The sequence below is a fragment of the Parasteatoda tepidariorum genome, chromosome 8, assembly GCF_982258835.1.
Source record: "Parasteatoda tepidariorum strain Cologne lab strain chromosome 8, Ptep-v5.0, whole genome shotgun sequence".
In the NCBI taxonomy this organism is placed as follows: Eukaryota; Metazoa; Arthropoda; class Arachnida; order Araneae; family Theridiidae; genus Parasteatoda; species Parasteatoda tepidariorum.
The window spans coordinates 35,596,075-35,612,797 of record NC_141762.1 but is presented as its reverse complement, the minus strand read 5'-3'; the positions used below and the strand labels follow the sequence as shown (position 1 = coordinate 35,612,797).

The window sequence follows — 16,723 nt, the reverse complement described above, 5'->3', positions numbered from 1 at the left end:
AAGTGCGGCCCGCGAGAGCTACTGATCACAATAAAAAAAATTTTAATCGCACTTTTGAGTCATCGCGTTTTGACACGTTCAATTTTAATAGATTCTATAGTAAACGTATGTTTAACGCGCTTTCTTTAAATTCGAATTCATCGTAAATATAAATTATTTTGTTAAACACTTATTTCCACTTTGTAACGTGATTTCAAAAATCCTGAATTTTTTATTAATTTCAATAAACACTTTTTGGTTCAATTTATTTGTGAAAATTTAATCTTAAATCTAAGTAATTTTTTTCCTTCTTTTTTTTGCTTTTCTTTCTTCTTTTAAGCTATTTTTTTTTGTAGTTATTGCTATGCATTCCCACGTACTATAAAAAATTCCTATAATTTCATTACGACATGCGAATTTTATATCTCACATTCGACAAACTTTATTCTTGCTGAGTTCAGCATAAATTTAAGTAATTATTATTACTTTTTTTTTTTGAATTGCCATACTTTTCCACGTGATTTTGTAACTACGATGTTATTACAACACGCAAAAAGGAATTTTTTTCTTCATTTTTTTTTAAAGAAAAGTTTATTCATTTTTTTTTAAAGAAAAGTTTATTAATAACGTTCATTGAAAAAAATGCTGCGTCATAATAAAAATGCCTATAAAAAGAAAAGTTAATGAAAGAGAAAAACAAAAATAACAAATTGTTCTTGGTTCCTAAAACAAACCTTTAACACTGAAAATCAGTTTTCTATATTTCCAGTTATTTATATTATAGTGCAGGGAAAGAGTGATAATAAATTAATAGTATGAGACGTTCTGTTAAAATGCTGCATTATAATAAAAGCAGCTGAAAAAGTCAAGAAAAAAGAATTAAGTCAACATAAATGCTCTGAAGCAGAATAGAAAAAAGCAAAAATGAAAAGAAAAAAAAAATCGTTCTCAATTCTCAGAATTAGAAGTATCGAAAAAATTACGAAATAGATTTGTCTGATTAAAAAAAAAAAAATTTCTTAAAAAAAAAAGCAGTAATTCAAAAACTTGTGGTTCAGAATAAAGTAATCCAGTTTTCCAACTTTCTTTTTTCCCTTTGTCTTCTAGAAGATAAATTTGCAAGCCATGTTCAGAAACATGGATTTTAAAATTTTAGAAATTTATGTTAAAACTATTTCTTATAATAAGCAATACTATAATATAGTCAAAATACAATTTTATAGTTTTTATCATATCTATACAAATTCAAAAGAAGAAAAAAAAACTTAGAAAAATACATTTTTAAAAAAATATTTGGAGGAATATTTGACTGCATTTTTGACTAAAGTGCCAAATGCTCATTAAATCTTTAATTTAAATGCAATATGATAGCAACCTGAGAAATTCATAAGTGGTGGAAAACGTGAATTTTTAAACTGCTCACTGTTTGTTGCTTAAGTAATCATTTTCGATATAAAAAAAAGATAACGTTTACTATATAAAAAAATCTAAGAATTAATAAAATGAAATAATAAAGTACATTACCAAATAAGTATTGAATTTTATTTTGAACTATAAGTTTTGTTTTTATTTTAGGTTTTTGTTGAAAACTTATAAGTTTTCTTCAATTAAAATATTTAATTTGAATTTATATTACTTAATTCTACATAAATTTTTTTCTTACTTTCATTCTGCGAGCATTGAAGTTTTTTTTTTATTGCATGATTTGATAAAAATGGCATTTTTTCTTTTTTTATAAGTATTAGTTTTTTTTTATTTTCAAATGAATTCTAATAATTGAACAACTTTAATTTTCAACAAATATATTATTAGGTTTATTGATAAAAAAAAAACTAGAACACTAATGTTAAAAGAAATATTACTACATTTGCCAATAACGTGTCTAAATACATGTGCGGCCCTTCGTTAGTCAACCTGCTGTGCAAGTGGTCCTTTACTCAAAAAGGTTGTGCACCCCTAAATTATCAGATCTTATATATACTGTATAAGTTAAAGATGAATGTGAAGTTAAAGTTTGATATTATTGCTGCGACTGAATTCAAGTATAAAACTTCCAGTATGTTTTATTTAAAATGACTGGAAGTATGAATTTTATTTTGCACATTTTTTTGTAAATATTGTTTTTTATGTATATACTTCAGAACTTCGTTTTCAACAGTTAAGCTTAAAAACGCAGTTTATTTTATTTTTTTATAAGGGAGAGCCAGATACATAATAAGTTTATTTTCAAGATTAATATTCATATTTTATCTGAAAATAGTTATTCTAATCATCAACTTGAGAAAGAAAAACATATCTGAAAAATTTCAGTTGTTTCCCCAGGTCTTTCAAAGGTATGTGTAAAATTTTAAATATATTTTTAGTGAACTAAGAAATATTGAGATAAAGGAAAAAAACCTCGTTTGAATTTTTTTAAAAATTTTTCAATTCAAACTGTAGCCTTTTTTCCTTGGAAAATTGTAGTTATACATTTGATAATTATAATTGTGATTAGTGATAAAAGTAAACTTATATATAATTATTCATTTTAACTATGCAAAGAAGGTTAAGATATCTGCCCTTTTTATAAAATACAATGTCCTTTTTTAAACTTGCTGCCCTTTTTTTTAAAAGTATAGTGCCCTTTTCAATTTTTAGCACCCTGCCCTTTTTTTAGTCTAGAATGAACCCTGTATATATATATATATATATATATATATGATAAGTGATTACTCAAATTCGAAATTCACACATTGCAATATCGTATTAATTTTTTAAAGAAAAAAAAAATCATGCAGAAATTCATAGCAATTATCATTGAAAAGGCGATCGAGAAAAGAAATAGACTTACAATGGAGGAGTCTGTGCAGATTGAACGAATTAAAAAGTGAAGACTCAAATTTGCAATTCAAAATTTTTTATTCCAATTTATGCTTAAAAAAAAACTAAAACACTAGGAGTTCAGAAAAGTCTCCCAATAGTCTTCTTTTCCTGAAAATAGTTGTCTAAATAAGAAAATTTTTTTCTTCTCAAAAACATGGCAACTTTTTTTGCCTTTTCAGGAAAAAAAAGTTGCCATACCGAAAACAATTGCATTTTAGTTGCCGGTGGCAACCCTGTCTTGAACACACTAATTTAAATTTTTGTAAGATTTTTAGGATTTTAGCTTAGATTGTCCTCTATCTGAATTTCAGAACGGTTACACAAACAGTTTTGGAGTAAGTTAGTACATTTATTGATTAATCCTTTGCTTACAGCTAGTACAAATGGCCAAGAATAGCATGCTTTAATTGTATGCAAAAGGGGTAATTAGAAACATACAGAGTCATAATAAAATTGAAAAACTACCTTTACTGCAACATCAGCCTTTTGAATGTCAGACTCCACTTTACTTAACTCTCTTTCTTTTTCTTTTTTTAATTGTTCGAATCGTTTCCTACTAGAAGCAAGAATTTCTATATCTCTAAAACGTTTGTTGATTTCACTCTGAAATAAAATAGAAGATTTAATAAATATATGATAAAAAGGAAATCGGAACAGTATAAGTCTATCTTACAATTGGCAACCAAAATGCTTTAATTGCATTAGAAACAAAAAATTTAATAACTCATAAGATGTAATAAAAAATAAACATCCCACTGTATGAAGATTTAGAATCAGGTCACAAGATGACAGAATAACTCATACAGAGATGTTAATATCTGGATACATTTTTCTAACTTAAAAGTGAAACTTTTTTTTTTCATTCAAAGAACAACTAATAAAATACAGATGATTGAAGTATGCATACTTAAGAAAAACATTAGCAAATATTCATTTTGAAACATATATACAGGGGCTGGACAAAATAATGGAAACACTTCTACCATGACACATTTTTTGATCTTTCTCAAAAAAAATCTTAGAGAACCACTTAATAAATTTAGAAGTGTTTTGTATATATGATTTCTCATACCTATCAATGAAGTTTAAAGCTTTTAGATGTTTGAGGGGGCAACAATAAACTACAAAAAATAGTGTTTTTGGACACTCTAAGCTAAACACTGTAGCAATAAACTTGTAACAATTATTTCAGTTATTATTCGCGAAAAATGCCAATTGTTTCCTACTAGAAGCAAGAATTACACATTACCTGATTTCACTCTGAAATAAAATAGAAGATTTAATAAATATATGATAAAAAGGAAATCGGAACAGTATAAGTCTATCTTACAATTGGCAACCAAAATGCTTTAATTGCATTAGAAACAAAAAATTTAATAACTCATAAGATATAATAAAAAAGAAACATCCCACAGTATGAAGATTTAGAATCAGGTCACAAGATGACAGAATAACTCATATAGAGATGTTAATATCTGGATACATTTTTCTAATTTCAAAGTGAAACTTTTTTTTTTCATTCAAAGAACAACTAATAAAATACAGATGATAGAAGTATGTATACTTAAAAAAAATATTAGCAATATTAATTTTGAAACATAGATTCAGGGGCTGAACAAAATAATGGAAACACTTCCATGCTGACACATTTTTTGATCTTTCTCAAAAAAATCTTAGAGAACCACTTTATAAATTTAGAAGTGTTTAGTATATATGATTCCTCATACCTATCAATGAAGTTCAAAGCTTTTAGATGTTTGAGGGGCGACAATAAATTACAAAAAATAGTGTTTTTGGACACCCTAAGCAAAACATTGTAGCAATAAATTTATAACAATTATTTTAGTTATTACTCGTGAAAAATGCACATAATTTTGTAAACTTACCTTAAACAATTAAGAAGGTGTGGATATTTTTATAAAATTTTTTTTCAATACGTTTTTTTGCTATAACTTAAAAGATTTTCTATAAATTTCTTTTTGAAGTATTAAACAAGATTTATTCAAAATTACACAGCCATTGTTGAAAATCACTCACCATAAAAACATCTTTTCTCTTCTTATATAATGACATTTTGTTATATGACAGGGTTGCCACTCAAATCTGGAAAAAAAATTCCCTGTGTTTTCCCTGTACTATTATACACAATATATTAAATGGAAACAACAATTACTGTGCTCTTTTGTGAGCTATATAGGGCTAACTATATTTATTAGTGTTAATCGCTGGGAAAACAGCTGAACATATTTAAATAATGTTATAGTAAGTGAAATAGTTTAGTATAGCTGGAATATCATGGCTAAATATCCCATAGATTACGCTTTGAGTGGGCACCATTTTTTAAAAGACAAAAATAAGAAACAAAATTCCCTGTATTTTCCCAGTTTGCAAGGAAAAAAAATCAAAATTCCCTGCATTTTCCCTGTTATTTTAGGTGATTTTTAAATTCCCTGTTCTCCATGTAGAGTGGCAACCCTGTATGAACGTTTATTGTATGGTATCATCATTTGTTATATAATTTTGTCTCATGATACAAGATAATATTTGTAAAAAACCATTTATCATTTTGAGTTCTTTTAAAAAGTTCAAACATTAAATAAATTTTTTTTAAGATATTCAAATAGGATTTTTGTTACGTTAAACGCAATTATGAACATCTACCTAAATAGAAAACCCCTTTCAGATTTCTGTGCAGAAACTTCTGTATATCATTAGCTTGATTGTGGAACTGGCAAATGTCATATTTGATTCATTTAAAAAACGCAGTACCCTTGGATAAATTGACATTCCGGATAACTTGACCTTCGTCATTATAATTATTTCATAAAAGAAATACTAGGTTACTATTATTAACCCAGTAATTCTGCTCACTTGTACTGTTTAATTACTGTATAATGTAATCCTAGTATTTGTAATCCTAGTAACTACCAATTCATTGTGCAATTTACATAAATGTTTGTAATAAATAAGAGAAAATTATATTTTTATTTATTTAGAAGCGACGGCTTAGTTTCAAAGGAGGACGGGTACATTGTTGGACAAGCCGTCTTCGGGGACGGGTGAAATTTCTGAGTTTTTTCGAGCCCTGAGGCATACCATCATAATTAACGATCACCATCAGCAAAAGTGCAAATAAGCATAATTAGTATTTACTATAATTATATTAATCTAATTATTAATTAAATTAAATATAATTATTTATTACAAGTGAAAGCTGTACATCCTTGGAATGCTCATGTTATCGTAATATTGATTTTATTTAATTTTATAACCAGCATTGTACAGCCCAGCCGATTCTGTGTGTTCTGAGTTTTGTAATTTTGAACACAACCCAGAGGCAGGGATGAGATTAGCCAAAAGGCAAAAAAGCTGAATTTCCACGATAGTAAATTTTACGCAAGCGCAGCCCTTTAATAATAAATTCCAGACAGTTTAAGGTAATAAATAATGTGTTGACATACAATTGCGTACTAATCTATTATTATAAAAACGACTACATTGATACTTAACATTTAGTGAAAATAAAAATTACCAATTGAAAAAATAAAGCTGGAAATTATATTTTACCTCAGTTCACATATTACTTGAAAAACTACTTGGTTTAGCAAATTAAAACTACTGAGAATATACATTAATATTTCATTTCTTTTAATAAATACTGTTATGTGATTTATAGCAAATATATCAGTAATATTACTTTTTAAATTATATTGGGAAAAAAAACTTTAACAATGAACCAAATCATTATGTTCATGTTATAGTCTAATCTAACTACAGCCCTTTGAAACATATCAATAACAGTGAAGTAGAAATATATAGTAACTCCTTAACATACAAAAATTGGTATTTTAGTTTGAAAAATTACATGACAATCAGCAACTGTTTAGATAATTGTTTTTTATTTGATAAGAATTTTGCATTTTATAGCATAAATAACAGCAATTACAAATAAAATTTTGATGATGAGTTAACTCTTTTAACTATTAACTCTTTTTCCAACAAAAAAAAAATTAAATTGAATCCCTTTTTAAGTTATTGCTTTTGTTTCCTATATCTTTTATGTTTGCTATATTTAGTCGTTTCAAACATTTTGTGACAAATCCTATTTTTTCTTCTTTGCTAGCACAGAATGTAAGTTTTGAATATATTCCCTTCCAGTTTCTCTGATGTTGTAACACTTACATATACATACTAATAATCGTCCTTAGAAAAACAGTCACTTTTATATTAACTAATTTTTAAAAAAAATTTACTTCTTACAAGAATCGCGAGAGTTGATCTTAAAATTGTGTGAATATGAATAACAATTATGGATTTTGAAATCACATAATTATGAAACTAGATATACGATTTTGAAAATGAGAAAATACAAACTGGGATATAGAATTTTTAAAACGCGTAAATACAAATCCCGATTCATAAGTTTTAGATCGCGTAAATACGAATCATGATGCGTAATTTTTAGATTGCATAAATAAGAATTATCAGGGGTCTGTCCAGACATTATGTGAAAGGTCCGTTTTTCGTGAAATTGTGAAAAAATTACTCACATTCCTTCAACCAGGGTCCGCTTTTATGAATTTGTGCAAATAGGGTCCGTTATTGTAAAAAAAAAACTTTTTCAAGGAGTTTTTAAATTGCAAAGACATACAAGATTATGCTCAACACTGTAAAATTATAATTAAAAAAATTAAATTTTGAAAAATAAACAATTGCTGCTTCTAAATTAGAGATGCAACATACAAATATTTGGTATTTAGCCTATACTGCTGAACGCAGAATATTAATTTCGGACAAATAATGGAAGAATCGTCTGCCGAAGACAAAACTTAATTCGTTTACATCCATCTTTCTTGTTTTCTGCCCTGGAAAGGGTTTATTTGATTAACAAAATAATAATGAAGATAAACAAATTTGTGAAGGGTCCGATTAAAAGAAAAATCTTTTTGTGAAGGGTCCGTTTTTAAGTTGAAATATTTTGTGAAGGGTCCGTTTTTATGAAAAGATATTTTGTGAAGGGTTCGTTAACGGACCCAAATTTCTTCTAAACAGACCCCTGATTATGATGCATAATTTTTAGAATGCGTGAATGCGAATCCCAATGCCTTATTTTAAAATCACGTATAAATGAAAATCAATGTTTGATATTATAAACAGCATGAGCAAATCAAGACATTGAATTTTAAACTCGCGGGAATACGAATCGCTTAATAGGTTTTTAAAAAGGCGTAAATACGAAGCACGACGTACAATATTCAAATCGCGTGAATAAGAATCTCAACACACAAATATGAAAAGCTATGTTTGATATTAAAATCGTGTGAATAAGAATCGAGATATTGGCAGACTCCAGGCTTGGGACCTCTAAATGGCTTGTCAGAAACAGCGTCGTTTGAACTACAAAAATCGGATCTATCTGGAGGGCGGGTAAAAAATTCGGAAAATCTTATCTGCTGCGAGTAAAAGGGGAGAAAATAGCTAAAATAAGTAAAAATGAGAAAGGATTGGTAGCTATGTAGTTTGAATTTTGTGTTTCTCTTTGAAAATGGGTGAGTTTTCTGAAAAAGCGGAATACTTATAAAAAAAAGTGAAATTTTTAGAAAAATCTGAATTTTTGATAAAAAAGCTGAAATTCAAGAGATAAAAGTGAAAAAAGCGGAAATCAGCTAAAAAGCGGAAAAATCTCATCCCTGCAGAGGAAAAGAAATTTTGGATCAAGTATGGGAAGAAAAACACCTTCATGGAGGACTTTTTGATAGAACTAATCCACATTTACTTTACATGAAGAGGAAAACCACAAAAACCTCCTACAGTTAGCCTGACTGTAAAGGAACTCTATCAAATAATCCATCTATCGCTGGGCCACCTCATTGGGAGGCAAGCACTTCTACACCACGAGATGCATTCGAATTTAAAACGTCATACTACTTCTTTTACTTTTAGAGACGATAATAATTAAAATTAATATAACTATCATTATAATTAAGATTATTTGAGATTTATTTTGCCACAAATAAATTTCACGTTTGTGAATAAACATAAATTTTAAGCTGCATCAATGGTTCAAGAACTTAAAACCTAAATTTTACTAGAGGACATCATATGTTAATTTTACATACACTTACTTGAAGATTTAAAGAAAATTTTCATTTTAGAAATGAACCCTGTGGTGTTTATCATTTTTTGATAAATGTTTCAACAGAATTACTTTTTTAATAACATCAATTGTTTTTTAATAGAATAGAATTTTCAATTCTTGAAAAAGTGGTCACTATTTCAAGTGCTAACAGTTTCCAGCTACGAAATTTCCTAATTTTGTACTATAATGCATCATATTATAAGTAAATGCTAATGTTTTCTTCTCAATATTTATTAAACATAAAAGAAATTTAATTTTTGCTATAAGAGGCTTTCTTAAATTTATATTATTCACAGACAGTAAATAAGAATAGAAAAAACCATTATTCTAGACTAAAAAAAAAATAAATAAATAAAAAAAAACATACCCCCAATCTTTCAAATGCTCCATTTAGGCTAGTTACTAAAGCTCGTTGCTGGTTAAATTTTACCCTGATTTCTTCATGTTCAGTTACATGCATTTTAAGTTTCTCTTCAGCTTTCCTCAGTTCCTCTTGTTTTTTGTCCAAATCAGCTTTCAGTGACGTATATTCATCATACTAAAACATATAATATCATCATTTACCTAAATAAAAGTATTTTAATAATTAAACAAATTTAATTAATATCAAGTAAATTTAAAGTTAATTATTAATTTAAAATTTTTGTTACTTATATTTGTCAAACAAACTTTTCAAACATTGAGCATAAAAAATAGATACCAGATTCTTATAAAAATTGGCAAGTTATAATGGAACTTTAGCAAAAGGTATAAAACTATGATGATGATCAGCAGGTTTGCCGAAAACTTCAATGTTTAAAGTAATAATAATAACAAATGAAATTATGAGTAAAGAGATACTCCAGGTTCTATTAGGAAACACAAAAATGCAGCACAGTTATGTTGTTTCTAATGGCACTTGAACAAGTCAAACTTGCCAGCCAATGGTTTTTCCAGAATCAAGTCAGAAAAGTGTGATTCTTGTTTGATAAGAGAGAACCGCAAGTGTGAAAGTACTTCTTAACTCAGAGCCCCATGAACAGATGGCAGCTCCATCCATTTACAAGATCAACTTCTCAATTTAGATATAGGTCTGAAGGGGAAGGAAATTTTCTCCAGATTCCTGTAACCATGGTACTGCGCCAGCAACCGAGCACAATTCATTCGATTTCACAGACTTCATGACCACATACATCCCATGCACTCGGCGGGTTTTAGTGGAGTAGAGGTTCATAAGCCGCCCTGTACCTTTCATAATAAAAATATTTTTACAGCTTAATAAATAAAAAGAACTTGTAATAAAATACTTCACAACAAACCAATTGTGTAAAGTCACGTCGAACATAAATACCAAGGATTAATATTAAATTCTTCTACAAGAGGGAAAATGCTGAAAAGCAGACAAACCTTGTTGTGCGTAATCCCTTAACTTAAAATTTTTGGAATAGAGGTACATGTTAAATTATTAGAGTTTAACAGTGAACTACAGCAAGCAGGAGGGTAGTTTCCATTACATATAAAGTATTAAACTGGATTTCGGTGAACAGATTAAGCAAAACAAGCTTAAATCACCGATCATTTTGAAGAGAAATGTATAAGCACTCCCTAAGGCTTGTGAGCTACAGTAAGCAAGTTGTGTAGCCCTTAATAAAGCAGTTACCATTTTTTTCCGGCCATGGGATCCTAAATGATCAAATTACTTTGTGTGGAAACCTAACTTCATTAACAGTTGTAAATATACTAACTAAAGATCACCAATTATTTTGAAAATATTTACCCACCTAAATTTGATATTGGCATATGCATAAAATAAATTAAATGACTTAAATTATGGTTTTCAAAAACATTGAAAATAGTCATCAGTGAAACATAATTCTATATTCTACAATTTGGCTATTTTGTTTTGAAATGAAAATTTTGATGAGAAGTACTATTGAAATTTTTTTTATAAAAGCATATTCTTTTAAAAATTTTGAGATATTTTTATTAGAACTTCACTTAAACTATTTCGCAGAAATAGCCGAAATATTAAATAAATGATTCATTATTGATTGGATATAAATATTGACTACAAGTTTCAAAGATTAATAAAGAGTCAATGCCTGTTTTAAATAATGATTCAACTTGAAATGCTTAGCTTTGTTACCATAGTCACCGCCACCACAGTAGATCCTGAGAGTTAGCAAGTGATAGCAAGAAAGATTAACCTCTAATATGTTTAATCCAGGGAGATCGAAGCTTTTACCAGTATGTCATACATTACTGAAATCCCTATTAATCGGTTAAGTAAATGGTAATTGGTTCAAAAATTACATTTAGAAAAAACTTTTGAGTAGACCTAAACGGCATAAAAGTAAAATCGAAATAAGGATTTGAGAAGTAGTTTTGGTAAAAAACTCAGACAACTTTTGCATCTCAATACACATTTAAAGATAGCATATCAAATTAAGATAAATAAAAAAACAAATTTTAAAATAATTCAAATTCAATAAAGATCTTCAAATGAATTTATTTGCACTCTCTTAGTATAGCAAATTTGTATTTCAAAGCCAATATTTATTCTCTAACAAGGCTTAAACTGAAATTGATTATATTTTAGCATTAAATATATCTTTCAGAATTGCAATAAATGACTACTTTAAGTTATCAAATTTGCCAACAGAAGACCCACAGCTTATCTACTCAAGCCCGTGTGAACAAAAGCAAACATTTTCAATAAACTTAATTATAGACAGGAAAACTTTGTTTTGAAATTATTACAATATATTACAAAGTTCTTAACTTTGTAATTCTAGATATAAACCAGAATGCAGGCCAATGCCCAAATTATAGTTAAATAATTACTACACAATTTAAAAATTATATTAAATATTAATTTTTTTGTTGACAAATTTGTATATGTTCAAACTAGTCACTCTCTCCTCTAATTATTGATTTATTTTCGAGTTAAAATACAAAGTATTTGCATTAATCTTGATATTATTTTTGCTTAGACTATGTAGTTCTCTGGATATGTTATTTAGCAAAAATGACTGCTTGTGACTAGCCCATATGTTAACATAAATTTTGAAAGATGTGGATTGAAGATTAATGTTTTAGTAAAAATAAGTCCAGTATCATTAAGTTATGAGCAATTATTTGCTATAATTTTGAGCTCTAACTAGTGACCTTGAATTATGACGCCCATTTTCATTTAAACCACAGGAGTCATTATATTGAGCATCAGCTGTACTTCAATTTTGTAAATAATTGCTAAAAAAGTTATTAAAATATATTTGGATTAAAAAAAAGAATTTTGTATAACACCTCCCCAGTTTTGTTTTTGAAGTTCAAAATGCATCTGATTGATTGGATTCTTTGATAAGCAGAAATCTAATTATCTAAAAATACAGAACAAACCACATATTCATTAAAAATTTGAAGCACATAATTCAGGGACTGTGAAAATAGGGAGTTAAGCAAGATGGTAAAAGTTGGAAAAATTTAAAAAAAAAAAAAAATGAATATAAAAGGGAAAAAGTGAGAATTTTTTTTTTAAAAAGAAAGATGATAAAAATTTAAGACAATTTTGGATTTATATATTATTTAAGAATCATTTGAATTTGTTAAAAAAAAACAACTTTCCAGCTGAAAATTGCTTAAAAAAAATCAAAATGAGAACTATATGACCAAAAGTTGCCTTTTTGTCACAACATGCATTAAAAAATTACAGGGTTGACGGCTCACCATTTCAGGCACATTTCTCGGTTCTTCAAACTGCTTATATTCTGCAATCAAACCATTAATATCAGCTTTTGATGTTGTTAGATTCACAATTTTATTTTTCAATTTATCTAAAGTAGAATGGCACTTTTGAAGTTGTAATCGCCCATCAGTCATTGCACTTTCTCTCTTTTTTATTTCAATATCAATTGTTTCGATTTCCTCCTGGAGTTTTCTATAACAATTTAAAAAAAAATTAACAGCACTTGAAAAACTTTTTCTTATTTAAGTGCACTTTATTTAGACACAGATACGAAAATGGCTAAAAAAGTACAAAAATTGCTACCTCAATGGAAAAAATAAATATTCATAAGATAAATTAGAATAAAATCTTTCAAGAAAATATTTACATGACAAATAATAAGACTACATCTGTAAATGTATGAGAACTCCAGCAAGTTGTACATAATTTTTCGAAGACAGTAATACCAGCAGATTTTTGAAAAAATATAATGAAATAAAGTTAAAATACTGCATTTGTAATTTTAATTTGGTGCGATCAGGGATTGATTTGCAGAAGAGGAAGACCATAGAACTTTTTTTCCAGAAACTTTAAGACAAAAAATTTAATTATGGAAACTATAGCTCATTTTATTAAGCACACACTTCCTATATGAGCAAGTTTCAAAATTAATATACATACTAAAATTTATACAAAAATTCTGTTTTTAAATAACACTATAATATAATATTCCCTTTATTCTTTTTTACTTAAAAAATTCACAGGATATAATAAAAAGAAAATACATTTATAGATCTTTGATATGAACTGAAATACATTCCTTTTATCAAACCACATGATTTTTTTAACATAACAAATGAGTAAGGATAATTATTGAAAGGAATGAGATCTTTGATATGAACTGAAATACATTCCTTTTATCAAACCACGATTTTTTTACCATAACACATGAGTAAGGACAATTATTGAAAGGAATGAGGTCTTTGATATGAACTGAAATACATTCCTTTTAACAAATCACATGATTTTTTTAACATAACAAATGAGTAGGAACAATTATTGAAGGGAATGAGGTCTTTGATATGAACTGAAATACATTCCTTTTATCAAACCACATGATTTTTTTTACATAACAAATGAGTAAAGACAATTATTGAAAGGAATAAGGTTAAGAGCATAGGTCCACAATGTTAAGGAATAAATTATATTCGTATTATTCTTTGGGTCTCGATGCCCTTGTTAGAATGCTTTCTAGAAAAGCAAGAAATAACAAAAACTGTTAATTGATAAATAAATATCTATATGCCTTAAAAGGATATAACTCAAATTTTATTTATGTACATAATATATTCTTTTATTCTACATAGGTAAAAAACAACAATAAACAAAATATTTGTTAAGTGGCTTTCACATTTTATTATTCTGGCAAATCAATCACTTAAGATATTTCTAATTTGCATTTGTCCATTGATAATTAACTTTTCACAATTATTGTACGAACTATGCCTTGGAGAGCCATGTACAGAAAAAATCAAATAAGTGTTTATCAGTGATAATGATTAATTTAGAAAATGTACAGAAAAAAAAACAGTAAAAGATGAATATCATCAGATTATGCTACTTATACAAGATAGTTTTCATCGACATTATGAGATAATTGTACATTTGTAGGTTATCTTGACGCAAAATAGTGACAATAAAGATTTAATAGTATTTCATCACAGTTTTACATGAAAAAACCAAATATTTGTAGGCTGGTTTTCACATTTCACTAATTAGGCAAACTAATCACTTCTAACTAACTGATTAGTTTGCCTAATTTCACTAACTATGATACATCTAACTTGTATGTATTTTAATGAACTAATTAACCTTTAACGATTATTGCAGAAAGTATGCTGAACCATGTATAGAAATAATTAAATAAACATATAACAGTGATCAGTAGAGCCCGGATTTTGATGACCTAAAAAATCTCAATTAATGCCCTTAAAAAGTGCAAAAAATGCCCTTAAAAAGTGCGAAAAATGCCCTTAAAAATTCGACAATTGCGCTGAAAATGCCTTATGACATGACTTAAATAAAGTAAAAATATTGAACTAAAACAATGTTTTACTCTTTAAAATTATTATGAGTCATTTCAAAAAATATAAAGCAATGCAATACTTGTTCATTAAAGTTTGAAAAATATGTTTTATATCCTAAAATAACAAAAAAAAAAAGGAAAATATATTGACTCCAAAACATTTTCATTTTGTATAAAAACTTTAATGAATATAACAACTTCCTTCTCATAATATTGCTAAATATCAGAATTACGTAGGATTATTAAATTTTCTTTGATATTTTGAAATGTAAACTAGCGTTTCTTGTCTGAAAGTAAATTTTTATACCTGGAGAAGCTTCTTTCTACGTCTACTGATGTTATTGGTGCGTACTTGAAAAAGACGCTCTCACTTACTGACAATTATTCTTCAATTTGAAAAGATGTCGCTTAACCTGTTAATATCCTAGAGATTTTCTTCATTGTTTGGAAGCCAGTGTAATAATAAAAAATTGTAACAAAATAATAAAAATTGGAAAAAAATTATCAAAAAATTAAAAAAATGCTTTAAAATGCAAAATACACCGAAAAATTTAAAGAAAAATGCCCTATAATTATAAAAAAAATGCTTTAAAGGACAAAGAATGTCCAAAAATGCAAAAGTCATCAAAATCCGGGCCTCAGTGATCAGCATTCATTTAGAAAAAGTACAGAAAAAAAACAATGTTATCAGATTATGTTACTTACGGAAGATAGCTCTCATCTATATTTCGAGATAAAACATTAGTAGGTCTTCTTGATGCAGAATAATAACGATAAGGGTTTAATAGTATTTCATCACAATTTAACAGAAAAGCTGAATAACATTTTGCAGGAGGATTATCCAACATTACGTTTTGCGCAGTTGTGATATCTTCAATGAGAATTATGTTTTCAATACTGAGCTATAAAGTTAAACAAAAAACAGTCAAAATACATGAATCAATAGTAAAGAAAACATAAAATGAAATTAAAATAAAACTTTTGGAATGCTGAAAAAATTTACATTTAAACATTTGTCTATATAATCATACACTTACCAAAATTTAAAACTAAAAATACCTTACAATTTTTTAAGAATGTTCAGGTATTGCTAATTTGATATATTTACAAGTAATTTAACAACATTTTAAATAAAATTCTTTTTCATCATTTGTAGAGTAAATCCCAGTGAATAAGTCAACCTTTCAAAAATTTACAAAAATCCTGCAGTAGACTCACACACTGGTATTAAAGTTAGACTTTCGTTGATTGTAATTATACATACATAATAAACAATGAGACAGATATGATATGAATAACTCTGTATTAATTTATCTTCCCTCTTTAATAAGTTAATAACTTTAATAAGATCAATCAATAATTTCAATGTAAAATTTTCAATTGGTAAAATTTAAAATAATAAACTAACGTTTAATTTTAATAGCAGCACTGATGACTTTAGAAAATGAGCAAGTTAATAACTACTTTTGCTTTTAAATTATTTTCTGATTTATTATTTAATAGTATAAAGATTCATTTAACTTGTTTCAACATTGAATTTCATTGAAGATACAATAAAAATAACTGAATAGTTATTTTTACATGCAGAGCTCATTCTAGACAGAGAAAAGGGCAGGGTGCAAAAGTTTAAAAAAAGGGCATTATTGTTCTAAAAAGGCAATAATTTCCTTCTATAGGCACTACACGTTCAATTAAAAGACATTGTCAATTAGTAAAAGAATTTTTATTTTACTAAAAGTAGCAAAGCAATCATATAAATTACTAATTTGTATCAATAAATTAACATATATATCGAGTTAATGAGCTAATTAGCTTAGTAATTTATTTAAAATGCATGCATATATTAATAAAATAATAAATGTTTTTAAGTGTCTGTAGTTATGATTTAATAATTAAAATGATTAATAATAATTATGGTTCAATGATAGTGGAAGTAACTGCAAACTTTCAAAGA

At 27.2% G+C, this 16,723-nt stretch overlaps 1 protein-coding gene across 4 annotated transcripts in view; it reads right to left on the bottom strand.

Annotated features, from left to right (window-relative positions):
• Positions 1 to 16,723, bottom strand: part of LOC107440428 (structural maintenance of chromosomes protein 6) — a 74,641-nt gene that overhangs the window by 17,811 nt on the left and 40,107 nt on the right. For all 4 annotated transcript variants that reach the window (XM_087150106.1, XM_087150109.1, XM_087150107.1 and 1 more), the window contains exons 17-20: positions 15,475 to 15,671; positions 12,686 to 12,896; positions 9,348 to 9,518; positions 3,307 to 3,444 (exon numbers count right to left, since the gene is read on the bottom strand). In XM_087150106.1, coding sequence (XP_087006232.1) covers positions 3,307 to 3,444; positions 9,348 to 9,518; positions 12,686 to 12,896; positions 15,475 to 15,671 — 717 coding nt within the window. The remainder of the gene's footprint in view (positions 1 to 3,306; positions 3,445 to 9,347; positions 9,519 to 12,685; positions 12,897 to 15,474; positions 15,672 to 16,723) is intronic.